The following is a 22,020-nucleotide window of genomic DNA, read 5'->3' as shown; positions in this document are numbered from 1 at the left end:
GTTTTATTACTGCCTCAAACATGGATGCAATAAAGTTTGGCAAATTCCTGCAACACAACTAACTATTCATGCATTTTCTTTTCGAATTTAGAAATCCTATTTAGATTATTTTATTCTACTTTAGAATGTTATATTTCAATTGAGACAATTTATTCATTAGAATTACTGATTGATTGACAAATTATGACAGCATACAATTTTGAATCTATGGTTGAATTATCCTCGTCATTGGTTCATCCGGGGATTTGATAGATTGATTGACAGTTGTCATAGTAACAACTCAGGCAATCGCCATTTTGTCAGAAGGTCTTTTCAAATGTTGTCCCTTCCCGCCGGAATAATGCAATCACTGGATATACTATTGACATTTGTGTTGAAAACGATGCGTCGAATGGATCGGATTAGGACAAGTAAAAGGCAAATGATTTAGCATAGTTTAAATATATCTAGTGGGAGCCGCACTTATAGTTGTCAGCGTCTCTGGTCTACCGGGCCGGTTCACTGCGCAGGTTTGGGACGCGCGCCATTTTGTGAAAATTGACATAAAATATTTTGTCCAGAAATAAGCATGTATCTTAGGGCATGATATTGGTTTCATATTTTTGGTTCTTCATTATTTTTCGTTATGGTTTCCTACGTCCATGTTTCCGGTGGTGAGCTTCAAAGAAAACGGAACAATTTGAATGTAACCTTTTATTTTGCAGTTGAATTCCTAGCTACAGAATATTGTTAGCTAACCTTCGCTAGTTAATAGTAGCCACGTTCGTTTAGTCAACTAGATATCTAGCTGGCGCTAGTCGTCAGCTGGTATTAGTCGAAGTTGGGTGGATAACTAATTGTGTTGGTTGGGGACGCATTTGATCGTCAAGAAGTTTTACTTGGATGGCCATTTTTTTAAACTTGGTTTGCCAGTGGAGAAGACTTTTCACCTTCGCGTTTCGTGAATTAGGTTGACTGTGACTGACTTAACTTAGCCGACGACAGTGGGGGCGGAGAAGCTCAAGCTGGATAAGTTGCCCTATCATACAGGTTAATTGACTTTAAATGAAGATCGTGCCATCAGAGGTGAGCCCGTGTATGAAGCTGACTGTGTGTTGTGTAAAAAAAAAGGTAGATAACGTTACATGGGGTGGTAATTAGCTAATGTAACTTACGGTCATCTAGCTAACGATCAGCAGCAACCATTGCATTGGCCGGATGTCGTAAGAATGTTGCTAACATTAGCCAGTACAGATTCGCTAACGTTAGCGCTCTGGATCTAGCTACACCTAACATTTTTTTTAACCTAGCTAGTTAGATAAAAAAAAAATCTAACAGCATTTCCCTTTAGTTGTAACTAACGTTACCTAATATTATCTATCGGTTAACGTTACGTCAAAGTGTTAACGTAAATTAATAGCTAGCTAACAGTAGCTAACGTTAAGTATTTATGGGCAAGCAAAGCTGACGCGTTAACTACCGTAGCTAGCTTACGTTACCCTGTTAGAAAGTTGGGGGCAAGATTACGTGGTAGCGAACGTTCGAGTATACGATCGTTAGCAAGTTAACAATTGGGGCCCATAACCAGCGTTATTGGCTTGCTAGTTAACTAACTCGCTAACTGGTCATCTAACGAAGCTGGCTAGTAAGCTAACGTTAGGCCCATACAGCTCGCTCGCAGAAGACGTCGTCACTGCAATCACTGGCGAGAGGAAACGGATTGCTTGCCTTAACGTACCAAAGCTAGAAGGGTAATGTTAGCTAGTGAGTAAGCTAGCTATGTAGTATTTGTCATTGTAGACGAAGCCAGACTGCCACTGACATAACTGCTATTGAGAAGGCTTAACTAAACTGATGATTTCCTTTCGAAATTCCAACCATGGCGAGATATACTCCATCACCTGTGAGTAGCTAGCTAACAGTTAACAATTCCTTATTTTGAATTGATGACAAGCCGTTTTGATTGCAAGTATGTAGCAAAACTTAATCGTTTTAATAAATAACAAATGTTATAGGGTAGTCAGTTAGATATAAAGTTACATACAACACTTAAAATTCGAATTAAAACTATATCCATGTAGATAGGCCGGTGTTCATGCTTAAACTCAATAGTCAGGAAAGGAACTGTTCAGAAGACGTCCTGAAAACGGAATGTTTCCATCGTTTATGGTTCACAAGCAATTACCTTGGTTATCTTTAGTGGTACAGTTGGAAGCATTATCTTTACTTTATATGCACCGTTCTGAATAATTTAAATGGTCTACAGTTTGTGTTCAAAACACTTTTGCGTTGCAATGTGGGCTTGTACTGCATATCATATTTAGCAAGCATTCCCACACTAAAACTACTTAAGCTCAATGTCTATAAATGTCCTATTTTATTAGCTAGTTGCTGTTGAGTCATTTGGGTCATCTTCATGACATTTGTATATAAAGTTAAATGAAACTGCAGGACTTTGCAAGTGACTAAAGACATTCTGAGAGGAGATCTCTAATGTTACCAGGTCACAACAATGGTGAAGCTGATTTGACCTGCTTGTTTGGATTGCACCTGTTTTTTGGTGTGAAACCATGTTTCTGAACTGTTCTTGCAGCCTCATACATCATGGCTTTATAAGGTTAATTGTGTTAGGCATGTTGAGAATCATTGGTTCACTGAGATTAACCAGACTGACTGGGAAATGGTGATCGTTGAAGTGATTATAGTTTTCTAAAGTTACAAAATATGTGCATTTTACTATCCAGCAGTTATATTTTTTTGCCCTTGCCATTGCAGTGTTTTGGTATTTTTCCTCCTTTTTTTCTGTCAAGTTTTTGTGCTTTTGGAAAGTACATCCCACCTAAAATGCACAGTCAATGAGTGATACTTATCTCCTTTTTGTTCTTTATAGTGGGTTGTGGTTTGCTGCTGGACTCTCCTTCCAGGATGATATGAAATTTTACAGGAGACGATGCATCCAGGTTAGCTGCAATAACTGACATATTTTCTCTTTCGTGGGGAGGAGGCACTCTTCTGAATTTTCCCCCCACAGCCTAACCATATCTTGTCGATCAGAAATATACATGAAACATAATACTTAAATTATTAAATAAATTACCTGCTTACTTCAAAACAACTTTCGGTTGTCTGTCGGTGCAAAGCAAATTGCACATGATGAAGAGATTTCCACCATAAATTGTCAGTCACAGTAGATTTATATTATTTATTAGACTTTACACATGTTCAAATTCAGAATCTTTCAATTCTTGATTACCACTGCCTTGTCGTGTTCCTCTCGGCCATTACAGTGCATTCTCCCTGGAATTTTGGTTGCATTATTAAGTTTACAATTTGGAATTGGGATTACATGAAATGGAGTGAAGTTTAAAATAGAACCATGGTGCACCTCAAGATGTCAGCCAAGAAAGTGGAGAAGAAAGAAAGAAATGCCAGTCATCCTTAGACTAGTATTTTGCATTTAGTGAGCTTGGAAGCTTGCTTGAACAACTGGCAAGCATGGTTGAACAGTTACACAAAGGACAAGTGTGAACTGACCAGCCCCAGATATAATTATATGAAGGCATATATAATATTAAATGTACAATATTATACATATGTCACAATTTATAAAGTATGGTACTGTACTACTTATCGTGATTAAGTAGTAGGGTTAGAATAGGCTACCATATTTTTTGTCAGATTCTGAGGTCACCCCAACAATCAGTGATACCTAATACATGTTTTATTATTGTAAGTATGACATGTCAGAAATTGCATATTACAATTGTATAATTCTAAACTGGATTCTCCTGCACTAGCTACTGTACATTTTTATTTCAAAGGTTTTCCTAATAATATCTATCTGTCTGGATATATTTGTTCCTCCACAGCTGGGTCAGCTCTGTCTCTAGTGCTCTCAGATGGAGTGCAGGTTTTGGGCTGTGCTGCTATTTTGCTGCCAGGCTCTAGTGTGCTGAAAGCGGCCTCTAAGTGTGCCAAAGTTCAATTTTATTTCTTGTTTATTTCTTGGTTTCTCATTGGAAAATGGGAGCTGCTCTGCCCTGGCAACAAAAGTAGGTTATTTGCATACTGCGTTGTGATTGGCCTGTGCGTTGATGGGCTTGCCAAATCACGCTGTATCTCTGTGGTGATAGGCTATGCTAATTAGGTGCTGTTGCTGGGATTCTGAATAGTGGTTACTGTGTAGCGCTGGTGAATTGTGTTGTCTGGTGAGAGATGCAGATAGATGAACAAGCAATGTAATAATTTTCTGATTCCTTTTCACATAAAGAGAAGGATGATTCACTTCCCAGGGTGTATTGGTATTTCATTTTTATTCCTGATTTAAAATGACATATTCTACAGCACCCCCCCCCAAGGCTAATAAAAAGATAAATGCCTATTTTCTTTACCATATGAACATGTTTTTTATGTTTGTGTGTGTGTGCGCGTGTTTTTTAAGCCTTTACACAATGTACAAGTACACAGATATTTTGTATTATTACTAGTGTAATAACAAACATACCATATATATATATGTTTTGAATAATAGGACTATTTAACACTAATACATGACACTATATGTCTTCCTACTCATGTCAATGTATGAGGTAAATTACACCGACCGTAACATGTTAGTTACAATTTATCACCCATGCCTAGTTAAATAATAGTTGTAATTTATCAACATCCCATTTCAGAATTTTAGATAATCATTGAGATTCATACAGCATTGTATGGGTTAAAGGTCAGTGTGCTGAAGTGTCTTCCACTTCTAGGCCGCTTGAAGTGCTATTTTAGATCAGTTTGTCAAGGCAGGAAACATTCCATTAATAGATCAGTCTGAAATTTTTTATTGACTTGTCACTACTTCAGGGGATGTTTGAAATAGTAAATAAATAAAAATATACATTACACAGTGTTAATTCATGTCAATGTTTATTTCTTTCAGGAGGAGAGACTTCAGCATGCAAACCTTCGTCCGTCCGGCTGGCGCCCTCTTTTTCTTTCCACGCTGCTGGTCTTCAGATGGCTGCTCCAATGCCCCATACGCACCAGCAGTACAGTGACCGCCACCAGCCGAGCACTGACCAAACTGCTGCGGTCCTATCGTACAGCGACCAAACGCAACAGCTCACTGCCAACCCGGTATACAAGCAACACAGAAACCTTTCAATTTGTTACAGATACAAGTGTTCAAAAATGTACAGAATCGTACACTTTTTAATGCACACACGTGCCCAATAGAAATCAGAACTTTAACTGGTCTTTCATTTCGATTGCAAAATGTAAGAGTTATTTTTTGTGTTGATCATGATTTCTTTTGTGATTTGTTGTTACAGAGGCACATGCCCCAGTGCTTTCGTGACCCTACTTTGGCTCCCCTGCGGAAGCTCTCTATAGACCTTATCAAAACCTATAAACAGATCAATGAGGTGAGACTGGTTTCTGCTGTTCAATATACTGCAATTGTCACAACATTTCATATTTGAGTGTTTGAATTGCAGATATAGTAACAAACAATGCAAGTTAATAATATTTTTAATATTCTCAGTTGGATCAAGAAGTACATATGCTCATGTCTGTATTTGGGTTATTTCCTGGACTTTAGGTGTATTATGCAAAAAAGAAGCGGCGGCACCAAACGGGTCAGGGTGAAGACTCCAGTCACAAGAAAGAGAGGAAGGTCTTCAATGATGGCTACGATGATGACAACTACGATTACATTGTCAAGAATGGGGAGAAGTGGATGGACCGCTATGAGATTGATTCCTTGATAGGCAAAGGGTCATTTGGACAGGTATACTTTTTTATAAATGATTATCAACGTTTTTCCCATGATCAACTTTGGAAATTGCTCTCATTTTGAGCACTTGGGCAGCTCGTGTGATTAAAACATAAGAAATGTTGGTGTTTTTTCTCTTTTGGATTGCTGTAGGTTGTAAAAGCTTATGACCGTGTAGAGCAGGAGTGGGTTGCGATCAAGATCATCAAGAACAAGAAAGCTTTTCTCAATCAAGCCCAGATTGAAGTGCGCCTCCTAGAGCTCATGAACAAACATGACACCGAGATGAAATACTACATAGGTAATGCACTCTAGTGCTTGTCTGTTGTCCAAGCCGTTATGGCGCACTATCATGTTTTACACTAATCTCTCTTGTATGTGAATCAGCCACACCTGACTGACACTATTTCTCCTGTCATGTAGTTCACCTGAAACGTCACTTCATGTTCCGGAACCACCTCTGCCTGGTGTTTGAGATGCTCTCATACAACCTGTACGACCTGCTGCGGAACACCAACTTCCGCGGTGTCTCTCTCAACCTGACCAGGAAGTTTGCTCAGCAGCTTTGCACTGCGCTGTTGTTCCTGGCCACGCCCGAGCTCAGCATCATCCACTGTGACCTGAAGCCAGAGAACATCCTGCTGTGCAACCCCAAGAGGAGTGCCATCAAGATAGTGGACTTTGGCAGCTCCTGCCAACTTGGACAGAGGGTATGCTAATCTATTACTTATAGTCTTGGTCCAAAAGAGTTTAACCCTGCATCTTGCACAAGTCTCATTTTTTGCTTATGTTCTGTATACCTCTGCCATATGTTCTGTTTTCAAGATTGTTGTAATGCTGATATCTGTAACGATATCGATAAGAATGGGTTGTTATTTACTCTTTCTCCTTCCTCAGATATACCAGTACATTCAGAGTCGTTTTTACCGCTCCCCAGAGGTGCTGCTGGGCATGCCCTATGACCTGGCCATCGACATGTGGTCCCTTGGCTGCATCCTGGTGGAGATGCACACTGGAGAGCCCCTCTTCAGTGGAGCCAACGAGGTACAGTGTGCTTGACTGACTAGCTGGAGGTTGTTTTAAATATAGCCAACTTTGAGTGAATAAATTTGATACCGGCAATTAACATTTAATCCATGGCAATATATTGTTCTGTTCTATAATTCTCAGGTGGACCAGATGAATAAGATAGTTGAAGTTCTTGGTATCCCCCCCAATCATATTATGGACCTAGCCCCAAAAGCCAGGAAGTTCTTTGAGAAGCTATCGGATGGCACATGGAGCGTTAAGAAGACCAAAGATGGCAAAAGGGTGAGTGCTGTTGTTCCCTTCTCAATCTGATGTCCTAACATTGGCTTTTGGTAGTGTTGTGTATTCAGGTTCAAGTACCTGACAATCCCTCCCTGTCTCTCCCCCTCGTCTCTCCTCTGAGCAGTATAAGCCTCCAGCCTCTCGGAAGCTCCACTCCATCCTGGGTGTAGAGGCCGGTGGTCCAGGTGGCCGGCGGGCGGGGGAGTCTGGCCATGCTGTTGCTGACTATTTGAAGTTCAAGGACCTGATCCTTCGGATGTTGGACTATGACCCGAAGAGCCGCATCCAGCCCTACTACGCCCTGCAGCACAGCTTCTTCAAGAAGACTGCAGACGAGGGGACCAACACGAGCAGCAGCGTGTCTACCAGCCCAGCGCTGGAGCAGTCCCAGTCCTCTGGAACCACCTCCAGCACCTCTTCCAGCTCAGGTAACACTCCCTGACTCACTCGACCCTCTTTCTCTCTTCTGAATATTGCGGTTGTGAACTCATGTCTCTGTTTTTCAGTGCACTGGTGGGAAACCAAACCGATGGTGGTGCTTAAAGTATTTTCAACCTTTTCTATGTTCAGTCATTTTTACATTGTCTTTGAGTGTGATGGGCAGGGGTTGTGCCCTCTTCTCTTGCAGGAGGGTCGTCTGGGACAAGTACCAGTGGTAGGGCGAGGTCAGACCCCACCCATCACCACCTACACAGTGGAGGGCACTTTGGGGCAGTGATGCCAGCCATCGACGGTGACACCCTCTGTCCACAGGTGACATGTCTTTGTCATTCATTTGAATAAGCTAATTAATCAATAGACAACCTGTTGTAAGTCCTAATGTAGTCAATATTATTTACGTATAATTAAATGCACTGGGAATTTAATTGTATTTTTTCCCAAGGAGCATTTCATATGTTAGTCATTTTAGCAGATGCTCTTAACTAGTGCAACTTGGTTAATGCATTCATTTTAAGATGGCTAGGTGGGACAACTACATCAGTCATAGTAAGTACATTTTTCCTCAAAGTAGCGATCAGCAAATTTGAAGCTTGTACGAGAGACATTAATTGATTTCTCTGTGGTCCACTGACAGGCAAGAAAGCCTTACCCTCCCCCATTGGTGTGGGGAGGTGGGGTCGGACCAGAGCCGGTGGCCGGAGAGACCCACCCAGTCCAGGAGACCACCTTCCACGTCCCCCCTCAGCACCCCAAGGCCCTGCACCCCCATCATCACCACGGGCAGGTGATGGCCACACGGCCCCGCCCGCGGCACTACACCTCCCCCACACACAGCTCATCCACACAGGACTCCATGGAGGTGGTGCATGGCCATCTGTCCATGACCTCCCTGTCTTCCTCTGCCTCCTCTTCCTCCACATCTTCCTCTTCCACTGGGAATCACGGTAACCAGGCCTACCAGCTCCGCCACCTGCCTTTTGGGCATCATGGCGGGCTGAGCATGGGGATGGGTGCCTTCTCGAACCCCAGGCAGGAGACAGGCATGGCTGCCCACCCAGCTTACCCCATGGGCACAAACACGGGGCCGTCTCACTACCTACCAGAGGGCCACCTGGGCATGAGGCAGGGCATGGACCGGGAGGAGTCTCCCATGACTGGAGTGTGTGTGCAGCAGAGTTCCATGGCCAGCTCGTGACTGCACTGACATTTGGCTGTGTGTTCCCCCTGTGCGTCATTTTTAAGGTGGTGTTTTTTACAACAGGTGTGTCGATCAAAAGCTGCTCACGTCAGAAGGGAGATATCGCTGAACCGCTACTACAGAGAAGAACCTTTGTTAAAAGAATATGTGATATCTGTCATTTTTCTTTTTGCAATCATTAGGCACATGATAATGTTGCAGAATAAGCATAGTAAAATTGAGACATTCATCTGCCATTTCACAAAATTCATGTAACAAATAACCACCATCTGGTATTACGTGGCTAAATCTTCTGGTGAGCATTTGGGGATAAAGTTATAAGCAGTTTTACAGGTAGCTGTCTAATGAAATGCTAACACATCCTCTTATTTCAAACTGGAATTTCTGGCATTTTTCTTCCACAGGTTGTTGATTGTTTTACCCTTTTTTTAAAGTGAATTTTCACAGAAGAGCTGCTTTTAAAACCTTTAGCTTGACCAGGAGGAAGGTGTTTGCGGTGATATTTCGTGTTGTCTGTCGGTATTGTGTAACTCTGTGAGAGGGGAGCACATAGCAGTGGAGTTCCTATAGTGTGCGCTGGCCCAGACAGTGGAGGGGATACCCTGCAGGTGAAAGATGTCAGGGGGGAGTGCTGCCCACCTGGGGGCCTGATGAGCTGGCCCTGGCCTGGCACAGACGAGAGAGCAGATGGGCTCTGGAGAAGAAAAGGGTCCGGCCCAGCGTGAGGAAGACTGGTTCAGTCAGTGGCTGGTTCTCAGATAACCTTTTGGCCTTACGACTCATGGACTTGGAATGGGTCGGAGCTGGATATCATTTGAATTAAGATGGCTTTCCTCTATTTTTATCTGTAGACAGCCCTTAATTGTTTAAGGAGAATAAAAATTATAGAAAAGGGTCATTTAAGAATGAAGATTTGAGGCCTTTCTCTACAAAGATTTCTCATCTATGGGGCCCCACATTACAGGGTCTTCTTGTACACACCAATCTCCTAAACATTACTTCCTTCAAATCTTGTTCACAGATTAAGGATTTTGTGGTTAAAAAAAAAAAATTAACATCCAGAGTCTGTTTTTTTTTCTCCCTTTTTTCCCTGTTTGCATGTAGTTCCTCATCTGAATACCTGCACAAATGTCTCCATCTTAAACACGGAAACTGAAGAGAGAAATTAGTTAAGTGACTGCCTTTCTTTCTCCTCAAATTATGCTGTGAATTTTACAAGAATTTATTTTCACTTTGGATATTATTATTTTTTATACCAAAGCAGTTTTATAGCATATTAGGTGTCTGTAACCAATAATGTAGCAGTTCACCAATTTTGACTCAGTTTATCAAGATCTTATTTTAACGTCAGTACAAAACTGCTGCAATATATTGCTTTAGCAAAACTGGAAACCGTTAAATTCAACAACTGTTAACTACCGTATATTCTAAGCAGATTTGGTTGCAATGTTTTTCCAAACCTGTTTCCATATTAATTGGTAGATTATTTTTGGGAGTCTCTTTTAACCTTGGTATGTTTTGAGACATTGGTAGTTACTCTGCAGGCTCCAGAGTAGCAGAATCAAAAGCTTATGGTTCGATGTAGACCACTGCATTCTGTTTCTGCATTTCTCCCACTTATACTATTTTAAGGGGTTTTGCTGCCTTTCATACATAATTTGGCAACATGCTAGCTACTGCCATAAAACTCAAGACTTTTGTAGTCTCATTACCCTGGCAGTGTACAGACAATTGCAGTAAATCTGATTTTCTAAGTGATTTGGAAGAACGCCTCCTTGTGAGCTTGGTCCAATTCAAATTGGAAGGGTACCAGTCAGCCCTCTTGCTAATGTCCTGAGCATGTGTGCTCAACTTTGGCAGACATGCATGTCCCTAGAACTCTACTGTTAGTAAAGGCATTTTTCGTTCATTTTATTTTATATCAGGGATTTTGAAGTGCTTTTTTTATGCTTTTTCTTTTTCTGGAAAGTAACTAGACCAAAGTCCTGCTCATAATAGCCTTCTTAGTTACACGCAGACCGCAGGACACTTCTATTGTCATCATAGTTCAGTGGAGAGACCATCACAAGGAAAAATCATGTTTGGTATAACCACAAGCTCAAATGTAAAGCTACCTGTAATGATATTTACATTTTATCTGAATGTTTTAGGTTATAATCACAATCATTTTTCATACCCCTCCATGATTTTTGAGACTCAAACTGCCAGTGGTTTTGCTGACACTCATACTGGTACTAAACATTCCAAAATAAAGATTTAAAAAACCTCTTAAGTGTGAGCCTGTTTCAGATCATGCTGATTGACCTCTGATCTAGAACAGTTGTCATGAAATGCAGCCCCTTTTTAATAGTGGAAATAGAATTTATGTATATATTTATATTTTTTTAATAAAGGAAGTATAGAACTCACTACCTTGCTCCTGCTGGTATGTTGATTATGTTTGTCAATTTGGTGACCGTTCAGTGGGCAAGATCTCAGTTTTCTTAGTCAGTGGTGTTACGTGGCCTCTGGGCAGAGGTACTTGACTACATCATGACAACACTATGAGGTAGGGTTTGAATCAAACAGGGAAAGCTAGATCTTCAAACCTTAATTTTCACAGGGTATATTGTAAGTGCATGTACATCCACAAACTTTACTTTTTGGTTGTATGAAAAGCACATGGGGGGGGGGTGATTCCATTTTCAATAAGGCTGTTATGTTTGTGGTTTTCACACATGTTTGAGTACTTGTTGACATCCTCACCCTACAGAAGCCTCCTCTGATTTTAATTTGAACATATTTTCCTTCAATTTTTGATTTCACATTTTATAACATTTTTTGTACATGCACTATAAAACTGAACAGCATGGAGAAAAGGATAAGTCCATGTATCCACAGATTGTAAGATCTAGTCAAGACTTTGCTGTGTATATGACAATGCCCTTTGTATTATATTAAGATCGTCTTATGTATGATATATAAAAAGAAGTTAATTGAACTGTTGTGAGCCTCTGTTCCTCTACACTTCTTTACACACACTAGTGTGTATTTCTTCAGGAATACACGGTCTTGTACCAATGCTATTACCACCACAAATACCAAATAAATGACCGCGAGGGTGCCCAATTTTGTGCTCAATAACTGTTTAACCTCATAACTCCTTTGTGTAGACTATTATTATAATTCAAACTCATTGATAAACTCGGTTTAGCACAAATCAAGACTGTATAGTACTAGTGTTGGGGAAAAAAGCCTGAATGATCCTTGAACTAATACACAACAGCAAGCTACATTTAGTGGGTGTAGATGAGCTTTAGATGAGTAGTATTATAGAGTATTTTGGTTGAAATTACCTTATGAACGTGATTTGTCGTTATTTTGGCCAAATGATGATGAGAAAATAAACTGGAATTTACTTGATAAGAATGTTGATCAGCTTTTTCTATGACGTGGCTCGTTGGTCTAGGGGTATGATTCTCGCTTCGGGTGCGAGAGGTCCCGGGTTCAAATCCCGGACGAGCCCATCTTTTTATATTTGGAGAACAACGGTAGATGGAATGTTGTACCATAGCAACAACGTCGTAAAAATAGTTCATTTGGTGAATTTACATAGAGATTTAGCAATAGCCTTTTCACTCTGTGAGTATAATTTTCCATCGTTTTAACTCGTGCAAATGTATAGAGAAGTCGCCATGATTCCATTCCAACAACGTTGACCCTTATTTAATTTCAGACATTAAAAACGTTGACCCTTATTTAATTTCAGACATTAAAAGAGGGCTCGTCCGGGATTTGAACCCGGGACCTCTCGCACCCTAAGCGAGAATCATACCCCTAGACCAACGAGCCAGATAGAACAATATTAGCACATGTTTTTAATTTATTCACGCTTTTATCAAAGCACGACTGTATTGTCTTTTTTATGAGCCTGACCTGTAGCAGTTTAAAATGTACTATATTTCGCATTGTATGTCCAATTGCCATGACAAACCATGTATATTTTTGCAATTTGGGGCACCTCTGATTCGAGTGTAACCAAATCGTTAGTGTAACGTTGAAGACAGAGCGGCCATCTGCAAGCCTCTGTTCACGGGTTTTAGGCTGATCCTAGGTAAGTTTTGCTTTTAACCCTTACAATGTAAATGTAGAATTGTTGTCCGTTAGAACTGATTTTGGATCTGTGCTTAGAGAGAACGCCAATGAGCACGTGACGTGACATAATTTTTTGGGGGGGTGGAATGGAAGCAGTTCGGTTTCCTTTTTCTCTGATGAATCCTCCAGGCCACGCTTAGCACTGTTGCGCGTTTTGTTAGGTTAATTTAAAAGTAACAGGTAGCTAGCTAGCTTGCTTGTGTAATTGACATTTTTTAAACCTAAAACATATTTATAAATACTAAATTGATTTGAAATTGAGTACACGTTTATGCACAATGCCCAATTTTTGCGCGGCTCCAAATTGCACCAGAAAGAGCACTCAATCCGATTTGGCTTTTTTCAGGTTTCCAAGAGATCCAGAAAGGTATTACAAAGTTTGATCATCACAATACGAACCCTTACTTTTCTCGGGGAGTAATTAATTATTCTATAGCTGGCTAAATATAGCTATGTTGTGTTCAGTAGCACGCTAGTCATCAAAGCTAACTTTAGTATATGGAAAATGGCTAGCTAGCCTGCTTGTTAGCCTGCACACTTGCAGCGGGGTAGGTGGTGTGTGTGGAGCTGTAAAGATAAGTTAGCCCCCATTTCATTCATGGTGTTGATCCATCGTACCTCTAGTGAAACGATTGGGAAATATATACACCAGGTACCATGTAATTAATGGTTCTGAAACTCTGGTCTTGGAGAGTGAATGGGCATGCTGGTTTTTGTTCCACCCCAGCACTAAAACAGAAAAATAATCAATTCAATGCAGGTGTAGAAGCACGGTGGCTAGGAAAAACTCCCAAGAAAGGCCAGAACCTAGGAAGAAACATAGAGAGGAACCAGGCTATGAGGGGTGGCCAGTCCTCTTTTGGCTATGCCGGGTGGAGATTATAACAGAACATGGCCAAGATGTTCAAATGTTCATAGATGACTAGCAGGGTCAAATAATAATTATCACAGTGGTTGTCGAGGATGCAACAGGTCAGCACCTCAGGAGTAAATGTCAGTTGGCTTTTCATAGTGGATCATTCAGAGTATCTCTACCGCTCCTGCTGTCTTTAGAGAGTTGACAACAGCAGGTCTGGGACAGGTAGCATGTCTCGTGAACAGGTCAGGGTTCCATAGCCGCAGGCAGAACAGTTGAAACTGGAGCAGCAGCACGGCCAGGTGGACTGGGGACAGCAAGGAGTCATAAGGCCAGGTAGTCCTGAGGCATAGTCCTAGGGCTCAGGTCCTCCGAGAGAAAGAAGGAGAGAGAGCATACTTAAATTCACACAGGACACAAGATAAGACGAGAAATACTCCAGATATAACAGACTGACCCTAGCCCCCCGACACAAACTACTGCAGCATAAATACTGGAGGCTGAGACATGAAGGGGTCGGGAGACACAATTAATCGTCGTCTTCAGTCTGGATCTTGATTATTCAAAACTAATAGTTTTTAGGTAACTAGGCCTATCAACAAAAAGCCAACTAACCCCTCCTAATATGGTTTGTTCAGATGTAGGCTCTGGGTTGAGAACTGTCGCCGGGCCGATCTGGAGGCAAAAACATCAGACCAACTCAATAAACACTACAGACTGTGTGCCAAACACTTTGACCCGGCTATGGTTTGTAAAACAGTAAGTGTGTGTCAAACCACAAAGATCTTTGTTTGAAACATGCCTACCTCACTGAACAATCTCTCTTTGTAGAGATGATCATAATCTTACATTTGAGAGGTCTTGAGCTGTGTTTTGATATTAATGTATTTGAATAACTTGTTTTTTCTTCATTATTGTTTTTCAGAGCCCTTACAGAACAGTACTGAAGGATACTGCTATTCCAACCATATTTGATTTAACAAGCCACCTCAAAAATCCTCATAGCAGACATCGCAAGCGGATCAAAGAATTGGTATATCTTTTATTTTTTGCAAGAACTTTATATACTAGTGTTGCTTCAAAAAGGAATATTTTGCTGGCTTCATTTCTGTAGGTCTGTTTTCAATGTAATAGTAAATTGTCTAATAATAAACATTGTCTTATGTTTTAAATAATTGTTTTAACAGACTGAAGAAGACATAAGGAGAATTAAAGAGAGAAGATGTAAGTTGCATTGTTTTTGTTAAAAAGCATTGTTGTATCCATACACCTGTTGAACATTAACTTATATCAAATTTCATTTTTTTGTTTCCTTGCAGTGGCATCCTCCATTGAACAGCTCCACACAAAGAAAGACATTGAGGCAACCGAGGGTCAAGATGCCGCTGAGGAGGAAATCAAGCTGTCCGCAGAGGAGAAGGACTTCCGAGATTACCTGAGGTCTCTGTTTGAGATCATTGTCATGCTAGGAAAGCAGAACATCCCATTGGAGACCAATGTCCCAGAAGGAGTAGCGAGAGATCCCAGTAATTTCCAGGCTTTACTGGAGTACCGCATTAATGCTGGAGATGAGGCTCTGAGGAGGCGGTTTGAGGCCACAGCAGTGAATGTGGAGTACCTCTCCGCATCCCAGCAGAGCCAGCTCCTTGAAGTCTGCGAGGGCACTGTCAGAGCGGAGGTCCTCATGGAGGTGAGAGAGAGTCGCTTCTTCTCACTGGTCACAGGGGACCTGGTGGAGTTCGCTGGGGAGAGACACCTGCCTCTCTTTCTGCGGTTTGTAGACCAGTCCAATGCTCTCAGGGAGGAGTTCTTGGACTTTCTGCCGTTCGAGGGGGACGAGGCCTCACTGGTAGAGAAGCTGGAGACCCAGGTGAAAGATGGGTGGGGGCTGAGAATGGAGGACTGCCGCGGCCAGGCCCATGTAGCCACCGGCACCTTCGCCACTAAGATGAAAGCTGTGGCTGTCGGACTGATGGCAAAGTACCCCATGGCAATGCACACGCCTTGTTCCACCTGCGCACTGAATATCCACCTGGCCAACAGCCTTCCCTTCCCCAGCGTGCAGGTTGTCATGGCAACCCTGAGAAAGATTGATGTCTTCTTTAAGCAGTCTCGCTCTTTGCAGGCTGAGCTGGAGAAGGCCATCTCTGTTTACCACCAAGAAAATGATGAGAAGGCAGCCGAGCTGAAGGAGGCCTGTAGCTCTAACTGGACAGAGCAGCATAACGTGTTTGAACTGACTGTGGACCTGCTTGAGTCCCTCCTGCTGTGCATGGACTGCATTCGGGACAATGAGAATGTCAAGTTCCCTGATGCTATAACTGGGGACGCCTACTCAATCGCAGAGACCCTGGCTGACTTTGAGTTCATTGTCACCTTGGTCATCCTGAAAAACGCTCTTTCTTTCACACGAGCCTTTGGCAAAAACCTGCAAGGGGAAGCCCTTGATGTGTTTTTCGCTGCCAACAGTCTAACAGCCGTCCTGCACTCTCTGAATGAAGTCTTCGACAACATTGAAATCTACCATGAGTTTTGGTTTGAGGAAGCTGTGAATCTGGCGGGTACCATGGAGATCCCAGTGAAGGTGCCTCGTCTGTTCCTCCGGAAGCACCGTTCGGCCGACGCAGGTGAGATCCCTCCAGAGTCTTACTTCAAGGAGTACGTGACAGTCCCTGTGATCCGTGGCGTCATCGATGAGGTGGACGACATCTTCTCCCAGAGCAACCTCAAAGCCCTCAAGTGCCTGTCCCTGGTCCCTGCCATCATGGGCCAGATGAAGTTCAACACCTCAGAGGAGAACCATGCAGATGTGTACTGCAAGGACCTCCCCAACCCAGACACGCTGCCCGCTGAGCTGCATTGCTGGAAGATCAAATGGAAGCACCGGAGCAAGGAGGTCCGCCTGCCCTCCACCATCCACGAGACACTTCAGCTGTCAGACGTCAAGTTCTTCCCCAACGTCAACTGCTTCCTGAAGGTCCTGACCACCTTGCCTGTCCTGATGCTGGAGGACAGCAACAGCTCTGAGACATCCAGGAAACGCCTGCAGACTTATCTCAGTGACACACCTATCAAACACAGATGCAAGGGTCTGGCTGTGCTCCACATAAACTCTCACGTTAAGCATGACCTGGATGTCATGGTAGACAAATACTGCAGACTGCACCCTGAGGATGAGCCTGAATATGGGGTTGAGGCTGAGATCAGCACTGTGGTGATATAGGATATTAAGTTTGTTCAGTATAAGGGGACAAAATCAAATTAAAATTACATTCAAATAACGTCTCCCTGTTTTATTATAGCTTTAGTGTTAGTGTGAATTGTAACTGTAAAGTCTGAGTAAAATATGACCTCTAGACAAGGGTTATTTTAGGCATAATTGTGCAGGGTAGCCTGTCGTTCTGCCCCTGAACAGGCTCCCAGTGAACCGTTCAAGAATTTGTTCTTAACTGACTTGCCTAGTTAAATATATATATATTGCCATTAAAAATGTATATTTATTTTGAATTAAATGCCACTTGGTGTCTTGAATAATACTGTTCTTTATTTTATTGGTATTCATCATATACATTTGTTGTTTTAGGCGTAAAGTCTAACTATAGGCTACCACTATAACTTCGGAGGGTAAATATGTATTTGTCATCATTATTTGCAAGTCTTGTCTTATGACAACTTTACAAAAAGGTTATACCATTTCCTTCCTTTATGATACAAGCACAAGTCTACCAGTTACTGTGACCTGCCCATGACCTCGCGTAGAGTCGGGAAAATGATCCCAAGATACTGTAATGATATAATGTTGCAATTTTACGGTAGTCTACGTTATTGCTAGGATGTCAAGTGTTGTCTTGAAATTATTTGGGAAAATCCACAAGAGGGCAGTCCAATCTCAAAAGTGTCAAAGTACATATCGTCATCCCGAAAGAGCCATAGGCCTAGTAATGGCGTCTTTTTGTAGGCACTAATTCCGCAATGGTTCATTGGACAAAGCCTATGGGGAAAATAATGCCGTTTTTTAAAATTGAAACACCGAAAATAAGATAGCGGTAAATTCATGAAGGTCATGTTACCGGACTGATATTATCGCACAGAACAAAAGCTCTCATAAACCTTGTGTTTATCCCAAAACACTGTTTTTCGCCTTACTTTTCCCCATAGGAGTGGTTGAATGAACTAGCGGCAACTCATTTCCGTTTTTCAGGACTACAACTGGCGAGATGGTAAATTGATACACATTATTACAGCTCAAAATTACATGTTGGAAACAATTCTGATAATAACAATAATTTGTAATATGTCTTGGTAACAACCTTAATATGGTGTTTTAGTATGTAATCACTTAATTGGGCGAGAGTTATGCATATGTAGCTAGTTGACAGCTTTTTCTGTTTGGTATGTCTGACATCACACGGCGCCAAGAACTACGCAGGCACAACTGTGAGCTCCAAATACGTTCACTTTTAAAATGGGATGCAAGCAGGTCAAGCAAGACAGTTCATTCTAGCGATTCAGTGAACCATTCATTTTCCACCGGTTTTATTTTCTGTTTACAGAGGAAATTAAATGAATAGGATATTTATCTAAATGTTTTCCTGGTGGAGGAAATCCACAGTAAGGTAGGAAGCAACATTGTTATTTGGATATATTAAAAAAGATTGCAGATAAATTAATGATTATCAATGCTAAAATGTACACTCCAGGATTTATTCTGGTAATAACAAAATTATGAACTTAATTGTGGAATTTATTTTTATATCCCTATTTAATAAGTAAAGAGGCACAAACAAGACTTGTTCTGTGATATTGAAATGAACCACACTTTTTTAAAGATTCAACGCTGACTTCTGGAATAACAACGAAGAGCTACCTCCACTGCATGTTCTGTCAGTTCCTCCACAACACCTTCCTCAAACTATGCACTGGAATCCAGTGGCTGTAAGCAAATCAATTATTCTCACTAGCTCTATGCAACTTTCTAACTAATCGTCATCCTGATAGGCTACTACTTGTAACATGGTAGGAAGCTTCAGGTAAAATATTTTATTATTGTTCATGTACATCAGGGATTAGCCGGCGGACCAATATATATTAAATATATACACTACCAGTCAAAAGTTTGGACAACTACACCTACTTTTTCTTTATTTTTTACTATTTTCTACATTGTAGAACAATAGTGAAAACATCAAAACTATTAAATAACACATATGGAATCATGTAGTTACCAAAAAATGTAAAAACAAATAAAAAATATATTTGAGATTCTTCAAAGGAGCCACCCTTCATGACAGCTTTGCACACGCTTGGCATTCTCAACCAGCTTCACCTGGAATGCTTTTTCAACAGTCTTGAAGGAGTTCCCACATATGCTGAGCACTTGTTAGCTGCTTTTCCTTCACTCTACTGTCCAACTCATCCCAAACCATCTCAATTGGGTTTAGGTTGGGTGATTGTGGAGGCCAGGTCATCTGATGTAGCACTCCATCACTCTCCTTCTTGGTCAAATAGACCTTACAGAGCCTGGAGGTGTGTTGGGTCATTGTCCTGTTGAAACACAAATGATAATCCCACTAAGCGCCAAGCAGATGGGATGGCGTATCGCTGCAGAATGCTGTGGTAGACATGCTGGTTAAGTGTGCCTTGAATTCTAAATTATTCACAGACAGTGTCACCAGCAAAGCACCATCACGCCTCCTCCTCCATGCTTCATGGCGGGAAACACACATGCGGAGATCATCCGTTCACCTACTCTGCATCTCACAAAGACATGGCAGTTGGAACCAAATATCTCAAAAGGACATATTTCCACTTGTCTAATGTCCATTGCTCGTGTTTCTTGGCCTAAGCAAGTATCTTATTATTGGTGTCCTTTAGTAGTGGTTTCTTTGCAGCAATTCGACCATGAAAACCTGATTCACGCAGTCTCTGAACAGTTGATGTTGAGATGTGTCTGTTACTTGAACTTTGTGAAGCATTTATTTGGGCTGCAATTTCTGAGGCTAGTAACTCTAATGAACTTATCCTCTGCAGCAGAGGTAACTCTGGGTCTTTCTTTCCTATGGCGGTCATCATGAGAGCCAATTTCATCATAGTGTTTGAAGGTTTTTCCGACTGCACTTTTCCGCATTGACTGGCCTTCATGTCTTAAAGTAATGATAGACTGTCGTTTCTCTTGGCTTATTTGAGCTGTTCTTGCCATAATATGGACTTGGTCTTTTACCAAATAGGGATATTTATTTATTTTTATTTTTATTTCACCTTTATTTAACCAGGTAGGCCAGTTGAGAACAACTTCGCATTTACAACTGCGACCTAGCCAGAGTTACACATAAACAAACGTACAGTTAATAACACAATAGAAAAATCTATGTACAGTGTGTGCAAATGTAGAAGATTATGGAGGTAAGGCAATAAACAGGCCACAGAGGAGAAATAATTACAATTTAGCATTAAACACTGGTGTAATAGATGTGCAGATGATGATGTGCAAGTAGAGATACTGGGGTGCAAAAGAGCAAGAAGATAAATAACAATATGGGGATGAGGTAGTTGGGTGTGCTATTTACAGATTGACTGTGTACAGGTACAGTGATCGGTAAGCTACTCTGACAGCTGATGCTTAAAGTTAGAGAGGGAGATATGTCTCCAGCTTCATTGATTTTTGCAATTCGTTACAGTCATTGGCAGCAGAGAACTGGAAGGCAAGGCAAGGCAGTCAAAGCAGGTGTTGGCTTTGTGGATGACCAGTGAAATATATCTGCTGGAACGTGTGCTACGGGTGGGTGTTGCTATGGTGACCAGTGAGCTGAGATAAGGCGGGGCTTTACCTAGTAAAGACTGGAGCCAGTGGGTTTTGTGACGATTATGTAGCGAGGGCCAGCCAACGAGAGCATACAGGTCGCGGTGGTGGGTAGCATATGGCGCTTTGATGACAAAACGGATGGTAGAGTGTTGGAGGTTATTTTGTAAATGACATCACCGAAGTCAAGGATCGGTAGGATAGTCAGTTTTACGATGGTATGTTTGGCAGCATGAGTGGAAGAGGCTTTGTTGTGAAATAGGAAGCCGATGCTAGATTTAATTTTGGATTGGAGATGTGAGTCTGGAAGGAGAGTTTGCAGTCTAACCAGACACCTAACTATTTGGAGTTGTCCACATATTCTAAGTCAGAACCGTCCAGAGTAGTGATGCTAGTCGGGCGGACGGGTGCGGGCAGAAATCAGTTGAAGATCATGCATTTAGTTTTACTTTACTTAATCAGGTCCTGTTTAATCTTTGTGAGCAAAGGCATATCATTTGAAGTGCTCAGGTCTTTAAGATTTGGAGTAACATATGTTCCCAAGTATTTTAAGCTTGTTTCGGTCAATTGGAATGGAGATATCGTTTCTAAGTTGATTGTAAGAGGGGACATTCAAAGATAAAGCCATGGATATAGTAACATTAATTTTGTACTCTGACAGGTTACCATATTCAGATATGATGTCCATTACTGCAGTGACAGTAATGATCAGAGAGGCTTGGGAAATGATATAACCACTTATGGTTGCTTTTATCAGCATCCCAAGATAATTGCAGCTCAGACAGGATTGTTGAGCCAGTAATGTGATCATTTGTATTTTATCACAGAGCAGAATCCTTCATTGTTAAGCAGAGACATATTAAGTCCCCAATATCTCATTTGGGGGATTGTTTTGCCAATTTCAATATCTATATACACTGGGGCATGGTCAGAAATTACTATAGAACCAATAGCACATGACTGGACAACATGCATGTAAGTGGGCATAAAAAAATTGTCCAATCTAAAATAGAGTAGAAGGTATAGTCTCTGACATTAGGATTTAGCTCTCTCCATACATCTACTAAACCAGACGAATCACAAACGCTTCGGAGAGCTTTTGAGGCTCTACGATTCGAGACTGGAGCAGTTAATGATTTATTCAATTTATCCAATGTCAATAGTGTGCAAAGCTGTCATCAAGGCAAAGAGTGGCTACTTTGAAGAATCTCAAATATAAAATATATTTTGATTTATTTAACACCTTTTTGGTTTTACTACATGATTCCATAGGTGTTATTTCATAGTTTTGATGTCTTCACTATTATTCTACAATGTACAAAATAGTACAAATTAAGAAAAACCCTGGAATGAGTATGTGTTCCCAAACCTTTGACGGGTACTCTTATTGCGGTGCATGGACTGCTCAAATAAAAGTTACACACGTTCACGTCCATCAACCGGCCATGTGTGCACCCTAATAACATAACTAGCAGCTTTCACGAATCTGGGTTCTGTGCCGCTGTTGAGTGGATACTGTCCCGGTAGAAGGTGAGCGG

At 41.4% G+C, this 22,020-nt stretch overlaps 2 protein-coding genes and 2 non-coding genes across 8 annotated transcripts; 3 read left to right on the top strand and 1 right to left on the bottom strand.

Moving 5' to 3' along the window:
- Window positions 1–284: 284 nt before the first annotated feature.
- LOC123992696 (dual specificity tyrosine-phosphorylation-regulated kinase 1A-like) lies at window positions 285–11,673 on the top strand. 4 transcript variants are annotated; one of them, XM_046294106.1, is made up of 12 exons: window positions 285–1,065; window positions 2,870–2,939; window positions 4,910–5,106; window positions 5,301–5,393; window positions 5,570–5,758; window positions 5,897–6,044; window positions 6,167–6,453; window positions 6,641–6,787; window positions 6,914–7,054; window positions 7,179–7,482; window positions 7,683–7,807; window positions 8,130–11,673. In XM_046294106.1, exons 2-12 carry the CDS (start codon window positions 2,930–2,932, stop codon window positions 8,688–8,690), a joined length of 2,202 nt encoding a protein of 733 aa, XP_046150062.1. In that variant the 5' UTR covers window positions 285–1,065; window positions 2,870–2,929; the 3' UTR covers window positions 8,691–11,673. The 4 variants fall into 4 exon arrangements, with proteins under 4 accessions (XP_046150062.1, XP_046150064.1, XP_046150063.1 ...); XM_046294107.1 differs by lacking the exon at window positions 285–1,065 and adding an exon at window positions 1,253–1,882; XM_046294108.1 differs by lacking the exon at window positions 2,870–2,939.
- A 453-nt stretch (window positions 11,674–12,126) lies between these two features.
- Window positions 12,127–12,198, top strand: trnap-cgg. Its single transcript has one exon. It is a non-coding gene; the product is annotated as a tRNA-Pro (tRNA).
- A 5-nt stretch (window positions 12,199–12,203) lies between these two features.
- On the top strand, window positions 12,204–17,211 carry LOC123993914 (52 kDa repressor of the inhibitor of the protein kinase-like). 2 transcript variants are annotated; one of them, XM_046296390.1, is made up of 5 exons: window positions 12,204–12,786; window positions 14,322–14,442; window positions 14,609–14,716; window positions 14,871–14,907; window positions 15,003–17,211. In XM_046296390.1, exons 2-5 carry the CDS (start codon window positions 14,428–14,430, stop codon window positions 16,904–16,906), a joined length of 2,064 nt encoding a protein of 687 aa, XP_046152346.1. In that variant the 5' UTR covers window positions 12,204–12,786; window positions 14,322–14,427; the 3' UTR covers window positions 16,907–17,211. The 2 variants fall into 2 exon arrangements, with proteins under 2 accessions (XP_046152346.1, XP_046152345.1); XM_046296389.1 differs by lacking the exon at window positions 12,204–12,786 and adding an exon at window positions 12,884–13,194.
- Window positions 12,453–12,524, bottom strand: trnap-agg. Its single transcript has one exon. It is a non-coding gene; the product is annotated as a tRNA-Pro (tRNA).
- Window positions 17,212–22,020: the final 4,809 nt, after the last annotated feature.

This window comes from Oncorhynchus gorbuscha, linkage group LG13 (assembly GCF_021184085.1).
Source record: "Oncorhynchus gorbuscha isolate QuinsamMale2020 ecotype Even-year linkage group LG13, OgorEven_v1.0, whole genome shotgun sequence".
NCBI lineage: Eukaryota > Metazoa > Chordata > Actinopteri > Salmoniformes > Salmonidae > Oncorhynchus > Oncorhynchus gorbuscha.
The sequence above is the reverse complement of the archived record's forward strand: the minus strand, read 5'-3'. Positions and strand labels throughout refer to the sequence as shown.